At 43.2% G+C, this 23,383-nt stretch overlaps 3 protein-coding genes across 3 annotated transcripts in view; 1 reads left to right on the forward strand and 2 right to left on the reverse strand.

The window, feature by feature from the left end:
- The window catches only part of LOC138618804 (transmembrane protein 196), a 29,022-nt gene extending 23,108 nt beyond the window's left edge, over positions 1-5,914 (reverse strand). Inside the window, exons 1-2 of the mRNA XM_069694796.1 lie at positions 5,849-5,914; positions 5,023-5,119 (exon numbers count right to left, since the gene is read on the reverse strand). The gene's annotated coding sequence lies outside the window, so the exon portion shown is untranslated. The remainder of the gene's footprint in view (positions 1-5,022; positions 5,120-5,848) is intronic.
- Positions 1,059-18,381, forward strand: itgb8 (integrin, beta 8). The gene is made up of 16 exons (XM_069694771.1): positions 1,059-1,748; positions 2,771-2,856; positions 5,055-5,226; positions 5,438-5,544; positions 5,929-6,068; positions 6,452-6,617; positions 7,392-7,550; positions 7,741-7,836; positions 8,097-8,189; positions 9,564-9,704; positions 11,168-11,588; positions 11,758-11,980; positions 12,104-12,207; positions 13,129-13,245; positions 14,769-14,932; positions 16,477-18,381. Exons 1-16 carry the CDS (start codon positions 1,655-1,657, stop codon positions 16,603-16,605), a joined length of 2,412 nt encoding a protein of 803 aa, XP_069550872.1. The 5' UTR covers positions 1,059-1,654; the 3' UTR covers positions 16,606-18,381.
- A 461-nt stretch (positions 18,382-18,842) lies between these two features.
- On the reverse strand, positions 18,843-21,975 carry sp8a (sp8 transcription factor a). The gene is made up of 2 exons (XM_069694783.1): positions 21,446-21,975; positions 18,843-20,805 (listed from the first exon to the last, which is right to left on the reverse strand). The coding sequence occupies exons 1-2, from the start codon at positions 21,464-21,466 to the stop codon at positions 19,576-19,578; spliced, it is 1,251 nt and encodes a 416-aa protein (XP_069550884.1). The 5' UTR covers positions 21,467-21,975; the 3' UTR covers positions 18,843-19,575.
- Positions 21,976-23,383: the final 1,408 nt, after the last annotated feature.

A 23,383-nucleotide genomic window follows, 5' to 3' on the forward strand; every position in this document is an offset into this window, starting at 1 on the left:
GAAAGGTGGGGGAGGGATGATACAGAGGAGTGTTTTGTGTCAGGTTTACAATGATGACAGCTGTCATTAAGATGCTGATGTTGACCAGTATTGACAGGGCTAAGGAAGTGTTTACACTAGAGTCCATTATCAAGTTTGCTCGGCGGAGAATACAGACTTATTTCCCCTCTCAACCCCCCCTCCCCTACCTCCACCCCTCCCTGCCACCCAAACTTGGCCAGTTTTAAGAGGTTCTCTGGAATCTGGTTTTCAGAGATGTTTCACACACTTAAAAAAACAGTGTGGTGTGTGTTTGCGTCATTACCATAATTGAAAGTGACTAAGGGCATGATGGGGAGCTGTTGGCACTGCCCCCCCACTGTCCCCACCCTTGCAAAATTTCTCCCTTTGACAAATTATGTGAATGAATGAGGGGAGAGCCATAGCTGGCTGGGCTCCAGGCTCCTGGGCGACAGATGGGGTCAAACAGAGTAGATAAGGGTGAACTTACTGCTGAGCACTGGTTCTGACTATTGGCACACTCACAATCACCGTTCAGGCTCCGTGCCAAGCAAAACATGTCTGATTTATCTGGTAAACCTCTGCCAGAGACAAGCATAGGACCATGCCAAAGATGGTAGACTTTTGTTCCTTTTGTCATTGCGTGGCTCTGTTTTCCTCCAGCTTAAACTGTTGAGTTGTTTAGTAAGTATTTGGCTCCTGCTCAGCCGAGCAGCCGGCGAGGCGAGGTTACTCCATGTCATTGGAATCTGTGCACAATGGACCCAGACCCCCTCCTCCGCCTGTAGCACCGGCTTGTGAGCCCCCACTGCAAAGAGCCCTAGTTTTTACCGACCCCCACCTACTCCCCCCCCCACCCCCCCCACCCCCTCCTCCCATCATCATCCATCCACGCACGCTTTAGGTCCCCACACACAGGAGTCCTCAGTGCGGCTAAAAGGCTCCCTCAAGGAGCAATATAAACATCAGTGTTCAATTCCCGCGGAATGCACCACACCGCAACTCGTCGTAGTAAGCAATTTATGTCTCTCTTCCTCTCTCTCCTTATTTGTCTCTCTTCCCTCCCTCTTTAAATCTCTGATACAAGGCGTCGTTGCCATGGCACCGCCTGCCTGAGTCAGTGCAGCGGTTAAAACGCGGTCATTCTCCTGGATTTGGCGTGTGATGTTCAAGCAGCATGTTGGTGCGCGCCGGCTCAACGCAGCGCTGATTGGTAGCTTCTTCTGTGTTTGCGTGTGTAACTCCCTGTCCGTCCCGGGAGGAGACTTCCCCATTAGCTGTGGGACCGGGTCCATCGAGGAGGAAGTGCGCGGAGGCACGTCGCACACCTGCGGCTGGATGGAAATAGATGGAGGGACTTGAGCCGCATGCAGCCGCACTCTACCGATTGCTTCACCTCCTCCCGTGGTCCACGGGGGAGCGCGCTTGTAAGCTGATTTGACCCGGGGATGTGAATACCTCTCCGGGATTAGAGGGTAAATTGGGTGAACGACGATGTCCCGCGGCTCGGTCCGGCACTCCCGGCTATTGTTCGTGTGGCGGCGAACGCACGGTGCCCGGTTACCCTCGGATCACCTCGAGTAGTTGTATTGCGCTGCTCCTGAGTCTCCTCGCCGCTTCGCCCCGGTCAACCACCCGGTGTGTACAGGATAATATGACTTCCTGGCTCCCCGCACACGGCAGCGTCCCTCTGTGTCTTCTGCTCTGCTGTTTGGTGGTCGCTGTCTGCGCAGAAGCCTCCGGTGCCGGTGAGTGGCGGCTCATTAGGGCCAATTACATCGTATAGTCCCAGTAATTAGCCCGTATCTCGTATCATTGTCAACCTATCACTGCGCAACATCACCTCCCATCCCTCGTTATCTCTGTTCTCAGCAGGTCGAAAAATGATTCATGTAAGGCACTCCCCGTTAGATTTCTTCATGAGACTAAAGCAGTCAATTAGATCATGTAACAGATATCGCAGCAGGGTAAGTAATAACAACTAATCATCTCTGAAGGGAAGCCTCCAAACTCACAATCAAGGCACCCACTGCAGTACCACACCAGCCTCCTGTTTCAGCCTGTATTGATCATTTATAATTAGAAGTTAATTGTACCTATCCAGAGGTTTGCCAGAGGCCACAGTGCTAATTGGGTCAGAGTGACTTGATAGTGGGTCGTTCGTGATGCAGAGACCTGCAGCTTTTTTCTGCCCTACATTCCAACCTAACAGCTCACTGAGATGGCTCTGGAAAATGGGATTTCAGCAGATAAATCACTCCAATGAATCATCAATCCCACGACAGGAAGCCTGATGTCAATTTTGTGCCTTTTGTTACTTTGTAAAATTATCACTCTACATGTAGGCCGTACTTGAAAATAATTTTATGAATACAAATGTTCACATGCAGCACTCATTGATTGACTCATGATTAGATGTTCTGTATGTTTGCATAAGTGTGTGGGTGTGGGAAATGGCCCATTGCACCACTTCAGCAGCTCAAGTACCTGTTCCCACACTCCAGCACACTGGATGATACCTACTGAATAGCCTTATATGGGATGCTAAGTGGTGCTTCGATCATCAAAACTGTGCATGAGACCTCTAAATATCCACGGGGGATCAGCTGCATGGCTAATGAGTGTTGACACACATTCTTTCATATGCTAATCTCTTTTCTTTTCTTTTCTTTTCTTTTCTTTTCTTTTCTTTTCTTTTCTTTTCTATTCTTGTCTTCTCTTGTCTTCGCTTCTCTTCTCTATACCTTGTTCCCCGTCTTTCTCTCTGCAGGTCCCAGTGAGTGCCGGTCGCCCAGCGTCACTTCTTGTACAGATTGTCTCAGACGTGGACCAAAATGCGCCTGGTGTTTCAAGGAGGTGGGAATGTGTATAAACTGGTGTGTTTTTGTGGGACAGACAAAAAAAAAAATGGGAACGTGGCAGACATTCAGCAGCATTCCTCAGATGACACACACCACAGCTTTGATGCTGTCCACAGATGTGAATATAATGTGTATGTTCGAGCTTAGTGGCCTGCATCATGACCTGTGTGAGTGCGTCAGTCTGTGTGTGAACGTTTCCATGCACGTTTTCTCATGGGACAGCAGAGATAGAGACACTGTCTATCAGTGTGTTAAGTTTAACACACACACACACACACACACACACACACACACACACACACACACACACACACACACACACACACACACACACACACACACACACATATCCCTGCATCCTTGTGTGTCTTCATCTGTCTTTTCTGTCTGCATGTCAGTCTGTCTCATAAAGAGCCCACCCCGAATCAGTCCTCAGAAGCCGTAAAGCCTCTCAGTGCCACACCAGTCACAACACACACACACACACACACACAAATTACTCTGGCGAGACCAGTCTGTCAACACGACTGTGTTTTCAGGTGCTTTCCCAACCTGTGAGCCCTCTGACATCATCAAGAGGCGCCTTGTTTACTGGTGTGTGAGTACCTTTAAACAACACATCCTAACCTCCTACACACCCACACACACCCACACACACACACACACACACACACACACACACACACACACACACACACACACACACACACACACACACACACACACACACACACACACACAAAGAAACCCACAGAGCTATTTAAGACAAGCCCATACAGTACTTGTGAATATGCATGTTCACATATGGCCATTAACACTTAGTGCTCACTAAAGAGGTAAATGCTGCAAGGAAAGTCCCGAGGAAGTCCGTCTGAAACTTTCTGGGATATTCATTTATAGCCACAGGGTCTATAAAGGGACGAACATAAATAAACCGAATTCAGTCAGGCTTCAGGTTCAGGTCACAGTTGCATATTCAGGTACAGTTTCATATATTAATGTTAACTGTTTGCTGCTTTTCTCTGGTCGTTTATCTGTTTTAACAGTAATCCCACTTCATTTCTCTATTTCATTCTCTCTCTGAATGATGTTGGTCTCAATTTAAATGGAATGGCACAAATCAGGCCTATGACAGTTTAATAACAGTGTAAATACACACATTTAACGGTCTAGTTTTATGTTTCTAGTGCCACTGTTTAATATTTCTAAGTGTGTTTCTCAGATCAAAGTACCAAAGTTCACTAATCCACTCCAAAGCCGTAAAGCATGACATTGTTGTACTGTGTTGTTGGAGCAGCTGGCGATCAGGCAGCAGAGAGTTAGCTACAGCATATCAAGATTAACCGAACAAAGTGTTGATCAAACTATTTCATAAATAAGAAAAAGCCCATAACTGTTCAAACTCTTACTTTGATTCAAATTTCCTTTCCACTGTGTTTAGATACATGGAGAGAAGATCTATACAAGGATGGGTAAAAACAAACAGGCACTTCTTTCCGATATATTAAACTAATGAGTAATTTTAGTCTCAATGAACAAAACAGCCATAGTTCTCATGTCAGTGCAACTCCATCACAAGTCAATACAAACGCAATAAAAGGTAAGACATGAAAAATGAAAACAAAGAGAGTAATTATGAAACTGGTTTCAATTTGCCATGTTTCCTGGTGGGAAATGAACCAGAGAGTTTCTAACTAAACATCATGTTGGTTATGACACAAAACCCTTGGGTAAAAGATTAAATACCCTTTGTACTCGAAGTGTTCGAGTCTGTGAATGGGTATAGTGGGAAACACTACAAGAAGTGTACAGGACATTTTTCTTGGAATCTTATATTCTTCCCTGCTTTATACTGGCTCTATAAGATGTGATCATAATAGAAAATTAAAGATTAAAGCTTTGAATTCCAACGTACAGAACAAATTCAAGAGATTATACATTCATGATGGTCATATACTGGCAGTATCAGTGCTCAGGACAAGTTAACTTGACCGAACTTGTTTATGTCCATTGTGAGGGGAGATTATGATGTCTTAAAAGACGTCTTAAGTGGAATTTACTGATTTGTAAGCTTTTTTTTCTTTTTTTCTTTCTTATGTAACTATAAAATGTAAAGTAGCAAATAAAATACATTTAAAGAAAGGCAAATTTCCAAACTCACTAATTCGATTCTTGACCTGGTTTGACCTCTAGGACTTCCTGGATGGGGCGGGGCTGAGCCATCGTTGCGACCTGCCGGAGAACCTGCGCAAGAGAGGCTGTGGCGCGGAGTACATGGAGCAGTCAGAGATCAAGGTGGAGGTCAACGCCACAATCAGCAGTACACAAGTGTCCCCAGGAGACATCAGTATCAACCTCAGACCAGGTAGCCGACAGGCCCCTCTGGATTGGCGCATGTTTCAATCATACGACTGGATTGCTTGTTTACACCAAGCTTTCTTTAAGCTGAGGTCAAATTTAAAGGTAACTTTTCAATTCATATGTTCGGGGGGGGGGGGGGGGGGGGGGGGGGGGGGGGGGGGGGGGGGGGGGGGGGGGGGGGGGGGGGGGGGGGGGGGGGGGGGGTGTGCTTCCAGGTTCAGAGGCCAATTTCATCGTGGCTGTGAAGCAGCTGGAGCGTTATCCCGTGGATCTGTACTACCTGGTGGATGTGTCGGCTTCTATGCAGGAAAACCTTGATCATGTAGGTGTTAAAACGCTCAGCTTTCACTCTACCACACAGTGAGGCAATGCTGATGCATCTTGTTTTCCTTTTTCTTCAGATAAACATGTATTAAGAATTCTGAATCACCACAGCTGTTTTACACAAACTTTCACCAGGAGCTACATACAAATATACATTACTATTGTTAAGTGACTTTAAATTGAATAATGATAAACTGTAAAAAACTGTGATTTAAATGAAGAATCCGTAACATAAATATATGTTTTTCATTTCCTTCTTTGTGCCGAATTCATTTTGTCCCATTTTCTCTTTTCTGTCTTACCTGTGCTCCTGCATCCTCCTGTCCTCCTTCGTCATTCCCATCCTGTCTGGTCGTGCCTCTGTTCTCTGTCTGTGGTCCAGCTGAAGACGGTGGGTGTAGCTCTGTCCCTTCGTATGACGGACTACTCCTCAGACCTTTGGCTGGGCTTTGGCTCATTTGTTGACAAACCAGTCTCCCCTTACATCAATGTCCATCCATCTAAGATCAACAACCCCTGCAGGTGAGACAGAACTTGTTGGCTGGATTATTCACACATGGAGAACTGGCATTCATTTTTTAAATATTCACATGTTGAATAGGACAGAACTATAGCACCTACAAAGTTAGTTTTATAGTTTTATTCCCCAGCTAACTTTTTTCTTTTAATAAGAGAAGAAACATGGTGTCATGAAATGAGTTATTGTTAAAACAGATATTGAATCAAGCTGCTCTCATTAGTTGCACCCAGATTTGTGTGACTCAGGGAGAGACTCATCAGTTGTTGAGGGCAAACATTGGTGTGGTGATGATCTGTGCTTAGAGACAAAAACAGCAACAATCAGCTCTGCATTCCTGACTGTTGCAATTAAAATCATTTTTTTCTATTTTTTTGTCTCTCACCAGTGATTATGAGATCCGCTGTCGCCCAGCCCATGGTTTCCACCATGTGCTCAGTATGACTGGGAATACGAGTGAGTTCACACGTGTGATCAAACGCCAGCGCATCTCCGGTAACATGGACACACCTGAGGGAGGACTAGATGCTATGCTCCAAGCTGCTGTCTGCCAGGTGAGCGTGTGTGGAGTTTTATATATATATATATATATATACACATATAAATCAAAGGGGCGTTCTCCATTTCAAATTTGGTGGTGAGTCTGTATCATAGTGAAAGAGGCATTAATTCTGAGAGTAGTGGCACTCTGACTAGCTACGGGAATCCCACTAACCAGTGAGACACACACACAGTCACAGTTGCTTATACTATGGCAGCAGGAGGGCTGCGAGTCACACCCTGCAGGGGGGCCTTGAGTAACCAGCTCACATGGAACCACCGCAGTGGTCATGACTCCAGAAATAGGCTCTCCATTATGTCAGGCCTACTTATACCCTCACTTCGATTCCTTAAATACACACACATGCACACACAATCCGATTCTCTCACACTGTCTATGATGAGTCACAGACATGAAGAGGGAGACTCTTTGGCGGGTAGAAGAATTTCTGCTGACTTTCCTTTAATTGGGCATTACAGCAAGACCTGATCATCATGGAAACTAATGTAGTTCAGATGAGTAAAATGTTTGACAATGCTTTTTTTTTTTTTACCACAGTTGTAAATCTTAATATGTAGCATGCACATTTTGCCACATCAGTGCATATCAATGTCGATAACTAGTGATTTAAGGGAAGAAGAATGCGGGAATTTGTAAAACTCCCGTCCAAAAAGAGACTCGATATAAATCTGTGGTGCTGTTTGGTTTTAATAAGATAAAAATTAGTCTTCCAAATGTATGGCTCTACATAAGATGACAACTTGATTTCTTTCTGTATCTCTTTCAGAGAGCAATCGGCTGGCGGCCAGATGCAAAGCGCCTGTTGCTCCTGATGACCGACCAGCCGTCGCACCTCGCCCTCGACAGCCGGCTGGCGGGGATCGTGGTGCCACACGATGGGCTGTGTCACCTGGAGAACAACGTCTACACAGGGAGCACCATGATGGTGAGAGAGGGAGGAAACTTAAAAGAGCCGAACCTTTTAACTAGGCATTCAAAGCATCCTAAAGTTGAAATGATCTTACATTATTCTGCATAATTTATTACAGGGCTGCAAGTGAAATGAGTTGTGTAGATTTTGAATCTGACTTCAGTTCAAATTTATACTGTCATGCTTTTGGTTGTCTCCTTTTCAGGATCATCCCAGTCTGGGTCAGTTGTTTGATAAGCTGCTTGAAAACCACATCTACTCCATCTTTGCTGTGGAGAAGCAGCAGTTCCTGTGGTATAAGGTAATGTGTCCAGCACATGAGCACTTAACAACATACTGTATGCCCACATTTGTAAATGAGAAAACATGCATTTCTACCGATAGTTTAAACTACCGAACACATTCCCACAAGACAAGTAGTACAAAACAGTAGATCTCTACTAGAACCACTAGGCTGTTCCGGAGCTGATCTGTATCTTTTAGTTTTTCAGGAGATTTGAGGGGGACTCACTATTAAAGCATCACTTCTTTTTCAACTCCCATCTCCTTTTCCCTCTCAAGGAGTTGGTGCACCTGCTACCTGGATCCTACCTGGGAAGGTTAGGCCTCTTCCAGGCTCCGAACCTTATAGAGCTGGTGGTGGATGCATACAAGGTACAAAGCCCTGATTTACACTTCCTCTTTCAAGTTTCTTCTGTCCCCTCTATCTTATTCATTCTTTGGTCAAAGACAGAACAATTGTACAGCAGCACAGCAAGAGCTGGATTCATAAGGCCACACATTCTTATTTAAAAAGTGTTCAGGCATTAGTCTGCTGATCTGCTGAGTGAACATGAATTAGTTTTTTCTTTTTGACTTGTTTATTCATACAGGCTGACTAACAGCACATTCCTGTTTGCAGAAAAGGCTTGGGACTTAGTGATACCCTATTCTGAAAGTGTGTACAGCTGATATGTATCCCAGAGGTTTGATTACGCAGAGTACCAAAAAACTGCAAAGACACTTATAACTCCACTTACATTTTCTGCAATTTAAAGTTCTGAAGTTGGGAAAACAGATGATGGGGGATGTTTGTGGTTGCTGAAGGCCTATTAAAACATAAAAAACAGATGAGAACAGGAGGTTAAGGAGGGGTAAAGACTAATTTGTATCTATGTGTGTGCTTGTGTGTGCGCGTATGTGTGTGTGTGTGTGTGTGTGTGTGTGTGTGCGTGTGTGTGTGTGTGTGTGTGTGTGTGTGTGTGTGTGTGTGTGTGTGTGTGTGTGTGTGTGTGTGTGTGTGTGTGTGTGTGTGTGTGTGTGTGTGTGTGTGTGTGTGTGTGTGTGTGTGTGTGTGTGTGTGTGTGTGTGCGCGCGCGTGTGCGTGCGTGTGTGTGCGTGCGTGTGGGAGGGAGAGACTAGGGGTTTGTTCAGTTGGTAGCAGTCTAGGCTATAATCTTGCCTCCGGCACAGCGCTTCATTGTTTGCCTTGAGAATCTGCCGAATCCACAGATCTGGCTGCACAGCCATGCATACGTGTAGGCACACACACACACACACACACACACACACACACACACACACACACACACACACACACACACACACACACACACACACACACACACACACACAAGGCATCGTAGCCCAAACAGAAGCTGGCATTATAATAGCTATCAGATCCCCGCGGAAACCATGTGTCCTAATCACGGATGAATACAAAGATGCTATTTTTGGCCCCACCTTCTTGTTCCCATAAATCCCCCTGTATCTCAGAAAGAAAGAGCGAACGACAATAAGGGCTTTCTGGCGACATGTGACAGCTTTAATTAATCAGATCCGCCTCTTTTTTTCCCCCCTTTTTTGTCTCATTCCTTTTTACTCTCACGGATTATGTTCATTAAAATTGTATATATTCACAGTTCTTCCCTCTCTCTTTAATGTTAACCTAGATTGCCTTACAATGAGCAGAATATTCTAAATTTCTTAACACCAGACACTGACCTCAGTGTTGCTTGTTCATCTGTTTGCCGCCCTCGCTCTGCCCAGAGGTTGTTGTCAGAGGTGGCGGTGTCAGTGTCTGTGGAGGACAAGGCAGTCAGCAGGTACTGGATATCTGTGTCACCCCTGTGCCCGGAAGGATCCACCGCTAAGGACCAGAGCTGCTCCGGGGTGAAGCCAGACCAGACAGTAAGACACAAAAGCACACATTCAGTACATAAAAGTATCAAAGCACATGCATAATTAATATAGTACAAGATTGTAACTAAATGTTACTCATGTTATACACAGAAATCTTGGAATTAACCTCCCAGAGATGTCACATAACATTTATTGGTGTATCGGTTTAATTTGACGTGTACAAACACAGTCATGCACAAATCCTCCGAGAGCTTTACGTGACAGAAGAGATTTGGTAAATAATCTGAGTTGAGCGGATTACCGGCTGTATTTAACAGGAAAACATTTCCATGTGATACCATGACCTTCTCCTCCAAAAATCCCCACCTTGCCTAGTATGAGAGAATTTATACAACCAAATAGGAAATTTATATTTAGAAATAGGTCCCTGGACATGCACTACTTGATACCTTTTCCATTATCCACCAGAAACAAAACTTTAAATAGCCTTTACACTGCAGAGAGCTCTGCTCGATACTTCTTGGCTCTGCACAAGAGCTTTTCTGCTGCAGTGGTAATGATCATACAAAAGGCTACTGTTAAAAAAATGTTCAACGTTAACAACCAAAGACACCCTGTTTTGCTACTAATTGCAAAATGTTTCATACTTTTAGAAATGTTCTTGCAGTTCACTCCCTTAAGGGCCTTTGAGACTTATCTCCTCCTTAACCTTTTGAGGTTCTTAACATTGTCGAATGCCAGGATCCTAAATTGCTGCTCTATAATTACTCCATTGTACAGAGAGGTTGAAGCTCAGCCTTTTAATGCATGGGTGGATTAAAGTGAACTATGGAAAGTACAGACACTTACCAGAATAGTGATAAAAATCAAGAGAAATTCTTGACTGGAGATTCAAAGCTCTGGCATTCACAATGTTCCACATCAGCTACATCAACAAGTCAAATATTCAAATTAAGTCAACGTGAGCGGCTCATTTAAAATCCTTACTTTTATATTTACAGCAGGAGTTTCATGGGGAAAATAGTTTGTACTCAATGCATCATTTCTTTGAAAGAACAGGATTTCTGAAGAAACAGCCTCACAAACAGAGAGCGGTGCTTTGACCTAAATATCAGTCAATGTTAGCATGCTAAAATGGTCACACTGATAATGCTTACATGCTGATGTTTAGCAGATATAGTATTTATAATGTTTATGACCTTAGTTTAGCCTGCTAGCGTTCACTAATTTGCACTAAACACAAAGTATAGCGGAGGTTAATGGGTATTTGGTCATCAGCTAATTGGACAAGTTAGAAATTTGACCTGCTGTATTCCAAGTTTGAGGACCACTAATGTACAGAATTTGATGGCAATCCATCCAATAATTGTTGAGTGGAACCACGGTGGTCCCACTGACTGACTGACTGACATTGTCATTCATAGAGCTACACCACTAGCAATGCTAAAAAAAAAAAAAAAAACTTTAAGCATCCAAGTGCTGTTCATTAACTTCTTTGTTTGGCCATGCAGGTCTACTTCAATATCACGGTTGGCCAGCGCTCTTGTCCTGAAGATGGTAAAGATGAAGATATAACAGTGATGGTCCGCCCTGTGGGTTACAATGAGTCCACTGTTGTTAGGATCCACTCTAAATGCCACTGCAATTGTGGACCAAAAGCACACTGCCATGATGACAATCAATCATCATGCAGAGGGAGCCAAGATGGCACCAATCAGGAGCAGAGGCCAAGCTATGGACTGATTAAGGATTCAATATCAGATCCAAACAAGAATTGCAGAGCGGATGGGTCTGATGTGGAGTGCAGTGGCCGGGGAGTGTGTGAGTGCGGGAGGTGTCTGTGTGAGCAGAGCAGGCTCGGGACAGTATACGGGAAATACTGCCATATTGATGACTTCGCCTGCCCTTACAAAGGTGGACTGCTGTGTGGAGGTAATAAGTGGGACACTTTGTTTTTTTTTTTTTTTTTTAAGTATTATGTACATTTAGCTCACTGAGACATTCAAAAGTTATAATATGAACACTTCTGACCCAAAATATAAACAGTCCATGGTTATTTTCTGTAACACTTTTTATTCCTGTGTCTGTCTGTCTCTCTCAGGGCGAGGTGTGTGTGTGTCAGGTGAGTGTGTGTGCGAGGACGGATGGACAGGGGACAGCTGTGGCTGTCCCGTCTCCACAGCAACCTGTCGATCGCCAAATGGCTTGCTTTGCAGCGGGCGGGGCAGGTGTGTGTGTGGCAAGTGTGTGTGTGATGACCCCCAACACTCTGGAGACTTCTGTGAAAGATGTCCTGCTTGCCAAAGCACCTGCCAATCATACTGGTACTTGTCAGTTTCTGTTTGCTACCACTAAGCATGATGGAAGAACTAGTTGTACACTGGAAGTTGACCCTGTTATAGTTTATCTTGTGTGTGTGTGTGTCTCTCTCTTTCTCTCTCTCTTAGGAAGTGTGTGGACTGCCACCTTTCTCACGGGCTCGCACCAAAAGAAGCGGCACAATGCAACAACACCTGTGCACTGTTGGTCGGCTACATGGATGATGTATCAGGTACAGCTTGTGTCGCCAGTAGAATTTGCTGTGAGCTCAGTTTTACGCTTATCTGAGAGAAGTGATTATAAATAAGAGCTATGACACGTTTTTTGTTTTTTCACATTAAAGCTTTGACTATATTTGAGCATGATCCTGTATCAAAAAATTGTTTTACTTCTCATTTACTATATGACTCGGAGGTTTAGAGCTTTATTTATTGATACACTTTTGATACATATTGATACAAGCTGTAAACGCAACGTTAACGTATGAAGTTATTAAGCAGAAAAAGTTGGCAAACAGTGGTGTGCTTACACATCCAGCAGACACAGCCCAAACCGCATGACCACATGTGATTGTGCACATGTGCAACATGTATTCTACCCATGGGAAACCCGGTTCTAAAACATTTTGATGTTGCAATGTGTGAAGCTAATGTAGATTCCCATGTGAAAACCTTCCCAATGTTTTCCCCTGTGTTGTTGCAACATGTGGTAAATGTGTGACCCATGTGGAAAACATGGTAAACTCATGTGTTCATCCCATAAGGAAGAGAGACATTAGGATTGATTTAGACTCACATCTCTCTGGCCAACTGATGAGTGTACACCCGATATTCACTCTCCTATGCTATGTCGACAAGGTAGTCACAAACTTTGTCTTTCCGCCTGCTGGTGCTGAGCAGGTAATGAGCTAAAGGAGACTAAAAGAGCCCAGAGAACTGAGAGGAACAGTATAGCTGGGTGATAACTTTGAAGATTTGACGGCCTTTCTCATTAAACATATTATTTGAGCCTTTATTTTTGGACATGTAAGAATAATGATTATGCAGCTCTCTTTTAATGCTACTCTGAAGTAATGGGGCTCTTTGGGTCTTGGATCTTGGTTGTAGTCTGGGTTTTTAACATGTCTCACAGCTTTCTCTCTTGGCATTTCCAGGTCTGGCAGGGGAGATGTGGATTCAGTGTATGTACATCAGCAATGACAGCTGTCGCTACCGGTTTCAAACTAGCTCAAAGTCTGGTCAGACCCAGCTTCACATCAGCACAAGACCAGGTATGACGGCAATACACAAACGCACAAACACATGCTCTGATTCGAGGTCACTTCCGCTGCTACCATTGCTGCACTACTACACCCTGGTGTATTTGAGTCAGCAAGCCTGCTGTCAGTGTTACAGCTGTATTTTACATTTCCCTTCAGTTCCCAACTCACTCTCTTGATTTTCTCAGCCATACACATACTCGCACAAACATAAACACGCAATTTCAAATCCACCAGTTCACACATGCCCTGGGTTACACTCACACATCATTGCACGTCCAAGTGTTACAGTTCATGTCCGCCTTCCCAAATTTTTAAACAGCACCGCTCATTGTGCGCCCCCCTCCATCTCCCTCTATCCCCTCATGCCCCCCTCCACCCAACGGGACACTCTCTTCCTGCTCACACCCACTCCTCCCGGGTGCAGCAGGAGCCAGGTCTCCATGGTAACCCTGTTACAAAATGTCAGAGCACTCTTTGGGCTCTTTGTGTTGCACGATTACTCCGTCATCCGCACATGCTCCCCAGCAGATAAACAGCCAGCTAACTGTTCAGTACCGAACTAGTGGCACAGCTGCCACTGATGAGTGTGTGTGTGTGTGTGTGTGTGTGTGTGTGTGTGTGTGTGTGTGTGTGTGTGTGTGTGTGTGTGTGTGTGTGTGTGTGTGTGTGTGTGTGTGTGTGTGTGTGTGTGTGTGTGTGTGTCAAAAATAGCTCAGTTCATTTACTTCATTACTTTACTGTAGGACAAGTTTGAGGTATGTGCTACTTCACCAGCAGATAAATATTTTACATCCAAAAAATAGGTAAACTTATCAAGTGCAATGCTTTATGGAGAAAGACATAGATCTGGGTTGGTAACCACCAAAATAACAGTATTGCTCTAGAAGAGTAAAATGCTACCAACACATTTCTGAATCAGTATCAACAACAAAGTACTTGATACTTTTGATACTTTTATTACACTACACTGATATTTCTATAGCACTATTGAAGCAGAATTTTGAATGGAGGACTTGTTTGTACTTTTTTAAGTGTGTGATCTAAGTACTAAACAGGTGAGGACTAGGTTAGGGTTAGGCATGTACAGGAAGTAAGGTGGGCTGGGGATGCATTATGTTAATGAGGGGTTTCACAAAAACAAATATGTGAGTGCGCTGTTTTTGTGTGCAGTCATAAGGAATCTGTATCTGTAACTGAGTGTTTTTGATTATACAAACTTGTATATAACTGTAATATAGTGTATTTGAACGCATTTTTCCGTGTGTGTGTGTTTGTGTGTGTGTGTGCGCATGTGTGCATGTGCGTGTGCGTGTGTGTGTGTGCGTGTGCGTGTGTGTGTGTGTTCAAATTCCTTATAATTGCATTATTAAATTTTCTAAATTACAGTTAAAGGCACAGTGTCCCTGCTTGCCAAAGTTAAACCTGTGTGTGTGTGTGTGTGTGTGTGTGTGTGTGTGTGTGTGTGTGTGTGTGTGTGTGTGTGTGTGTGTGTGTGTGTGTGTGTGTGTGTGTGTGTTAATGTGTGTCCACAGAGTGTCTGAGCAGTAGCCGGCTGGTAGGAACTTTCCTGAGTGTGTGTGCCCTGACGGTGCTATGTGGACTGGTGGTGGTGGCCATGTCCCGACTCCTGCTGCAGAAGAGGGGCTGGTCACCAGAGGGCGCTGCTGAAGACGGTGTCTACCACGGCACTGGAAAGGTCAGCTGTCAAATGTCAAGTATGCTTGAGGTAGTAATCAGAACAGTTGGATTTTAATTGAGGGGAGGCTATCTGTCCCTGGAGTCCTCCAAAGCCCGAGGGACCCCTTAATTCTTTAGGATATTTATGTTAACGAGTGCGAGTGTTGGCTGAAACCAGGAGTGAGAAATTTGAGTCTGCTCTTAGAGGTACAGCTGCATTTTACATTTCCTCTCAACTCCCAGCTCACCATCTACAGTTTCCAGATTTGTGACCTTACGATGACATACAGCACCTTTGAGAAGAAGAAGAGGGTGGAAATTTGTGGATGGGGTTCGGGTAGGGGGCTTTCTGGAGGAGTGTGTGCTTAAATTGGTTTGCATGGTTTATAAGCACACTGATATGATATTGAAGATTATGGACTGTATAAATCTCTTTGGGTAACATTGGAAGTCTAAAATGGGTTACCATTCCCTGCTGATATTTCATTTGTAACATCACACTCTCGAGGATAATTTAACATAAATTTACATCAGGAGGTTTTCCTGGGGTTGTAAAGTTGTATCTACTTTGTTAACGATTACATAATGATTCAAATCAGGCTAAACATTTATGAAATCCACCTAAAAGAAGCTGAAGCTATTAAAAGAGTACTGATTTCAAATGTCACAGTCAATTTGCTAGTAATAGGGGAAGCAGCACATTCCTTGTGAAAACAGTTGTATAAGATATTCTGTGGCTTTGAAACAGCTTCATCCAGGCTGGGAAAGTTATTTGAATGACATCACTAGGATTATCTTGGCTTGGGCAACAAATACTTAACAGAAAATTAATGGATACTTATATTCAACCAATCAGCCATCTTGAGTTGTCCAATAATATGAACACTCCTAAACTGTAAACATGGGAACAGTTTTTTTTTTTTTTTTAAATCTATCCCTCATGACATTAACGAGGCGTTACAAAAACACACTGTTTATGGTGCATTATGGGAATTGTAAGACCCAGTCTCATAAATAAGTAAGTAAAGTAAGTAACACCTTTCACAGATATAAAAACACAAAGTGTTTCACATCAATAAAACAACCCACAAACAGCATGATTTTAAACAGTTAAAATCACAATTCAAATCACAAACAAACGAGGAAACTAGTGGAGTGATAAGCCAGTAAAAGGTGATGACAAAAATAAATAAGCTATATAGACAGGCTAACCAAAAGCCTGTCTGAATAAAAACATTTTCAACTGTCTCTTAAAAATGTCACAGGAGTCGAGAGATCACAGTGACAAGGGGAGCGCATTCCACAACTTAGGTGCAACAGTTTGAAAATATATCTTCGCCTACACACTGCATCGGTTTTGACCTCCCAAGTGCAACACTAAACTGAAGTTTGAGTGTGTCCATGTATGTCCATGTATTCACTAGTGTGTGTGTGTGTGTGTGTGTGTGTGTGTGTGTGTGTGTGTGTGTGTGTGTGTGTGTGTGTGTGTGTGTGTGTGTGTGTGTGTGTGTGTGTGTGTGTGTGTGTGGCGACTACTGACGGCACATTTCTGTCACCCTCCAGGATCTGTCATATATTCCTACGACCAATGAGAAGACGGTTACCTACAGGAGGGACCGTCCACCAGACCACCCCGTGGAGATGCATATCCAGGTTCCCAAGATGCCCCTTGGTGACTCCTGGCAATGCTAGGCAGAGGTAAAAGGTCAAAGTCAGAAGGAAAGCAGTCAAGATGGATAAAAGGAGAGCTGGACTAAAGGATTCTTTTCTGCCTCTTCACCTTCATATACAGTAGCTTCAAACAGCTGGAGAGTCTGATGATGGTAAACGAAACTCTGAAACTTCTATGGAATTATATTTGTAAAATGAACTGACCAAACTCTCATAGACTGTTCGACTAATGTCGCCAGAATCCTGGAAATCGAGATGAAACAAAGAGCACAAGTCCCCTCTCTTATTCCTCTGTAGCAGCAGGGTGGCTACTTCTTCTACAGGGTAAAAGGTGATCACTCCTCACTTTTTAGCCATGCAGCAATTGACTCCTCTAAATTATGTTTGTGTGTGTGTGTGTGTGTGTGTGTGTGTGTGTGTGTGTGTGTGTGTGTGTGTGTGTGTGTGTGTGTGTGTGTGTGTGTGTGTGTGTGTGTGTGTGTGTGTGTGTGTGTGTGATGCAGGTAGAATTAAGTATGCTTTCTATTTATAATTGTATAGTGAAAACACTACATCTTGAAGGTTCATGTGATTGTGCGAGACTTCAACACTCCATCTCCCTGTCTTTGTCTGCCCCCATGTGGTCAGCGTAATGTACGACATTTCCTCTGAAAAAAATACACATTCCTGACCTCAGCTGTATTGCCTTGGGTACACCAATGACTCTGTATGCCTTTTTTTTTTTTTTTTTTTTTTAACTTTGGTTACATTCTGTCATGTGCGGCATTCCTTGGCTTTCATTTTCACTTTCCTTTGTTGCATTTTTTGTTGTTGTTAATCAATGAACTGTAGTACAGATGTGTGTTATTTCATGGCATTTTTCTTTGAGAATATTCTTTCAAATAATTGTGTTTTTAATAATCTGGTTAGACTTGCACAAGAACAATTGTTTTGCATTATACTACTGAAAACTGTGGGGTCTGTGGGGGCTGTAATTGTGAGTTTTAAATGATATACAGTTTACTGTGTGTTGGGCATTAAGTGCATTTAAAGCTAACGTAACAAATCCACTGGAACACTGGAATAACAAAGGACTGAGAAGTTTCATATTTAAAATACCTACTGACTAATGGCTATTGTATTATCAAACACCTGAACATGTGACCTCTACATCAGAACTGTGTCTGCATGCACCTGCTGATCAACCCAGAGCCATTCTCCAGACTTTACAGACAAGTTTAGACTCTGAGCCTAACTCCAGAGCAAAGGTACAAATCAGCTCTGACAGTACGGAGACCAGTGATTGAATTTTACTCTTCATGCTCCTCACGCACTAGAATACATCATCTCAATCTGGAGTGCCAGATTCATGGCATGTCGTGAGACTTTCGCTTGCCCATTCCTGCTCTTCTTGTTGATTTCTATTTAACACAATGTTGTTTACAGCAATAGCTGCTCTACTTTACTGTAAGTTGGGAACACTAATGATTATTTATTGTGATTCTATTATATTTTTCTTTTTTATTTGACATGTTCATTGTGCTATTTTTTGAGAAAGCAATACTGGAGTTACAGGTAGAACAAGTACTGTGGGCAGTCTCTATCTCTAACCATGAGAATAATTCAGCAATAAGATATTAATCATCTCATCCAACCGGGCATTGAGCTCGGTGTAACAATAGCACTTTTCTATGTAGTTTTGCTGTCAATAAATGTGACTATTGTGTAGCAAGACTGTTTTCATCGCAATAAAATTGTGCAAGTTTTGTTTTTACAAACACTTCTTTAGTTATTATTATACAGCTTTGCTGTAGCAGGTAGCATACGATTGCATTTGTAATACAATTTTAAATTAAAAATTTGGAAAGTCTGTATGTGGAATATAAACTTCAACAAATATTTAGACAGTCCCTGATGAAGAAGGAGTGTGTCATTTATTTTTTAAATGAATGTGTATGTGTAGATCTTTTGTGACGCAACAAAATGCACCAAAGATGTAGCCATGACCAATTTTGCATCCAAACCCTTGTGGTCCAGCAGACTGAGGACTGTACAAACTGAACACTAGGTGGAGATACAAACTAAGGCAGCTGGGATAAGTCTTACTGATCCTTGTAATCCACAGAAACGTGCAGCTCTGCTGGTATTTCAGGGAGTATGCAAAATACAGTGTTTGATAAATTAGGCTGATTTCATTGTCAGCGGTCGATGAATTTCAGAGCCTTGATCAGGTAAATATGATTTTCACAAGTCAGCAGTACACCTAATTTCAAGTCAAGTATAATATTATTTCCATATGTAACTCATTAAATTGAAATGGTGCCTGTTTGTAGAGATAAGGTTTGGTCAAATGAACATGTAGGCCTACACCAAAAATCTGTTTAAATTCTAACAGCCAATTTAAAAAACAAACTGATCAGGTGCCTGATAGAGGTTTTTTTCAGTGTAATTCTAGGTCATTATTATGCAGTTTTGCCTTGTTTTAGAATAGTGGAGAAAGATTACAGATTGGCTATGAACTGTTTTGTATTTTTAATTTACAGAAATACTGACTTTGCGTCTTAAATAATAATAATAATAGTAATAATAAAAGCATGCCTACAAAAATGCTTATATGAATGAAATGAAAAATCCCAAATGTTCCTGTTTTATTGATACCAATTATAATCATGATTTACAAACAGATAATTGATAAGATGTGTATTATAACAATTTTTGACATGTAATGCAATGATGTCCAGAAAAAACCCAGAGAATTATGTAAGGCTACCTGTTTAAAAAAAAAAAAATCAATAAATTAGGCGCATATGGCTTCCAATAACACAACTTTTGATAAACTGTAGAGTAAAAAATATATTTAAAGAAGGCTACAAATAACAGATGAGGTAAGGAGACAGTTTTCATCCACAACTGAAGTTAACCATAAAGTGCCATTTCAGTTTTTGGGTGCCCAACAGAACATACTCCGGCTGATACAGTGTAAATGCCAATGTTAGAGTTAGAGTTTGTGAATTATTCCACCCCTCTCTGTCCCTCGGTGCTCTGGACACTCTCATGCAGTCTGGGAGACTGGCTCGGACTACCTGAGACGCTGTTGTCCGTGTCGCTGTTCCCTTTGCCGAGTCCCGGTTCCCCGCCATCCTCTGAGCCGTCCGCGCTGTGCGTCCTCGCGTGCTTGCTGAGGTGGTCAGAGCGCATGAATCGTTTGTGGCAAATCGAGCACTCGAATCGCTTCTCCCCGGTGTGCGTGCGCAAATGCCGCTGGAGCTCGTCGGAGCGCGTGAAGCGTTTCCCGCAGAAGAGCCAGTTGCAGACAAACGGCCTCTCCCCGGTGTGCCAGCGTAGGTGGGCCTTCAGGTGAGAGGTTTTTCCGTACACTTTACCACAACCCGGGATGTGGCAGCTATGCAAGCCCCTCCGCCGGGGACTGGTGCCTCCCTGACCAAGGCTCTCCGCCTCTTGGCAGTTTGGGCAGTCGCATGTGGCTCTACCGGAGTAGCGCCGTGAGGAGGAGCGGGAAGGTGCAGACAGAGGAACTACAGGGGTTCTTGTCAGTGCAGGTGCCGCCGCCGTTGTAGACTCTGTGTAGTGAGTCGGTACAGGTGGCCTGAAGCCGTCAAACAGGTGCTGCGTGGCGGGGAGCAGGTGCTGGGACGCACCGGGGCTGAAAGCGGAGCTGTAGTCATTGCTGTAGCTGCTCAGAGGAGAGTGTAAACCTGCTGCGCTCTGTGTATCCACCCAGCTGGTGCCCATGTCCCACCAGGCAGGAGACCCGTTACCGACTTCCCCCCCGGGCTTAAACCAGGAATCATAGGGATGCGCATGCATCCTTGGATATATCCCGGCTATACCTTCCACCGAGGAGGGAAACTTTGTGAGAAACACCGGCCTCTGAGAGTGTGCGGAATCAGGAACACAGTTGTCTGAGGGCACGGTGGTTTGGTACATTGAAAAATCATTTCCTAACGGAGAGTTAGCAGCTGTCATTGAGAAAGCGCTAGAGGCCTCCGTCAGTCCGGTCCCGCCATTCCTGGAGGTCCCAGAGGACACCCCGAGCGCGGTGAGGCAGGTACCCAAGCTGCTGGTGCCCTGCATGGCACTCCTTTTCCATGGGTGAAAACCTTTGATTAGTCCCGGGGCTCCATCGGAAAGAACCGGGGAGCACGAAGGACTGGGCTCACCGATTCTGCTGCAGGTGGCGGCCAGCATAGCCAGTGGGGTGCTGCCCAGCCGTGGTTCCTCCTGTAGGCAACACATAAACACACATTAAGGCCTGCACTCCAGAGTCATGGATAACCATGGTGTGCGTAAATACGCGTAAAATATAGCCAATATGTATTGTATTAGTCACACACTCTGCGTAAAACATTGGGCCTCGGACTTGGATTTGTGTTTTTTTTAACCATCAGCGCCACAGCATGTAAATATTCTTATATTACAAAATAACCAAATAAATGGGCAAGCATGCAAAAACTACTCCACACGTAACCGTCATTAGAAGAGTTTAAATGCTGTCTAAGATCAATTGTTAATCTTCCTCTCACTTTAACCACAAACCTTTAACTTTTACGAACTCCGTAAGGATCAGCGAAAGCAACAGAGGAAACAGTGACTTTATACTGAAAACAACTGCTGCCGGATACATGAAGAAGCTAATTTATTGTGTAAACTATTAGAGCAAAACTGTAAGCAGATATGCGCGTATTGTCATTTTAATCTATCATGAGCAGCGATGCTAAACGAAATAAAACACTTCACCTGTAACCACTGAATACTGCAAACATACTGAGACGTTTAAGGCTATTATAACAATATTAAACAGATGTTTTAACAGTTTCTGGGAAAATGAATATTTTAGTAGATACAGGCTATGCAGACTTACCCCTAGTAGTGTAGCAGCCATGGACTATGCAGTGATCTCTTGGGCTGGCAGTGTGTGTGCTCTGGGTGGCTGGGTGTGATCAGTCTGTTTTTCCTCTCCGACTGCTTTAGTAGTTGTAGCTTCTCCGTGGCTTTGAAGTGCCGCTTAGGACCCGATGACCAATCAGAGACCAGCTCAGATCGTCTCCAAACATTTGCGCTCGAGGTCGTCATAAATTTTGAATGTCAGGTATCGCGAGCGAATAGCCATGGCTTCAAAGACGCAACGAGTGGGACCACAATATGAAGTTTAAGACAAAAAATTCAAAGGAGGCATCAGTGAGCAGAGTCATGCTTCCCAACAGTTGGTCAAATTATCACACCTTAAAAGTGGCAACTAATAGTAGCCTAATGTGCCCAGCCTGTGCATTTCATCATTTGGTCAATTAAAAGTTATTAGCTGTTATAGTATACATTTATTCATAGAAGTTTTATGGTAGTTTATTTAGTTATTGACAGAGCTCAAAGAGCACACAACTCCTAAATGAACTCTTGCAAAGGTAACCATGCAACCAATTAATTAGATGAAATCAATTGATTAAAACTTGAGCGAAAACATGCAGAATTTAACTCAAAAAAGAAAACATCTTAAAAGCAACAGCAGACAACAGAACTTTGTGCTGTGGACTGAGTGGATAATAAGTTTCCGTGTGTTTTTTAGAAGGTAAACATAGGTCTTGAATTTGTAAAGCAGCCAGGCTCAGTGCAGCCTGATTTTTTTTTTTACTGATGCTGTGAGGCCATGCAGGGAGAGGCTGATAAATGAGAGGCTGGTCAGGTCCGTCCCATCCTGTCCCTGGGGTGTATCCAGTCAGCCCTGGGGGAGGGAAGGGAGGACACCACCACGGCCTCCGCAATTTCACCTCATTCAATACAAAACAAATGCCTTTAAAAAAATTAAAAAATAAATACACACCTCTTCCTGTACTTGTCTCAATTTTATAAATCATTTAAACTCCACTCTCAGAGTGTAAACACTGAGGAAAGAAGTTTTAACTCTTCAATGTCAATGGGTTAATAGTGTAGGTGAATCTATTCTTAAATCAGGGGTGGTTAACTGATATGATGATGCAGAGCCTGAAAACAACGTAGAAGGATCTTCAGCCTTTTAATATATGAGCAAAAGCACAGGGGGTATTTCATTTGAATTTCAAATTTAATAAAACAGCAGGATTTAATCCATTTCCTTCATTTGTTTGGTATTAACTGCGTCCCTGCCCTTTCTTCATCTCTCTTGTTCTATGATCAGCCTGAATGAAGTCAGCTGGACACACATGGACGGAAAAATTAATCACATTCCTCATCCTCTCAGACACACCAATCCACCGTTTACATCATGTGATTGATACGGGGCATAATTATATTTGGTGATGCTAGGCAAAAACACTTCACTTCAGAGCTATCATTTCATATATATTGCAATATCTTTAAGCATGTACATTTCAAATTTGCTAAACCCTAAAAGACTGTGGGTTAGGTAAATAATCTGGATTATTCTGCATGTTTTCAATGGTTAAAACATTTTGTAAGGTACACTGTATAATGTCTGAAATACATTTTATATTAAACTTAATGACCAGCTCTGCACATATATGCTGCTAAATGTTGATTTTCTTCATCAATGCATTTTTATTCATGACAGATTTTTTTTTCTATTTCATTTAACAGTAATTCAGTGGTGCAATAATGTCCCCACAAGGTCCTAAAACCTCTCTGGTTAATTCAGAGTAACAATAGTCTTCAGAAAAATTATAGACTTTTAACGGTCTGCTGTAGTTATTAGCTGTAGTGAGTTTGGGGATTGTTAAAAGGTTTTCAAACGTCCGAATGACCGAATGACATTATTTTTGGAGGCCCTGCACACCAATACTCTCAGTGGACTGGACAAAATGAGAGGCTC

This window comes from Brachyistius frenatus, unplaced genomic scaffold, assembly GCF_029030835.1.
Source record: "Brachyistius frenatus isolate BFR_SWC_R1_liver_20210118 unplaced genomic scaffold, ASM2903083v1 Contig_2, whole genome shotgun sequence".
Taxonomy (NCBI): domain Eukaryota; kingdom Metazoa; phylum Chordata; class Actinopteri; family Embiotocidae; genus Brachyistius; species Brachyistius frenatus.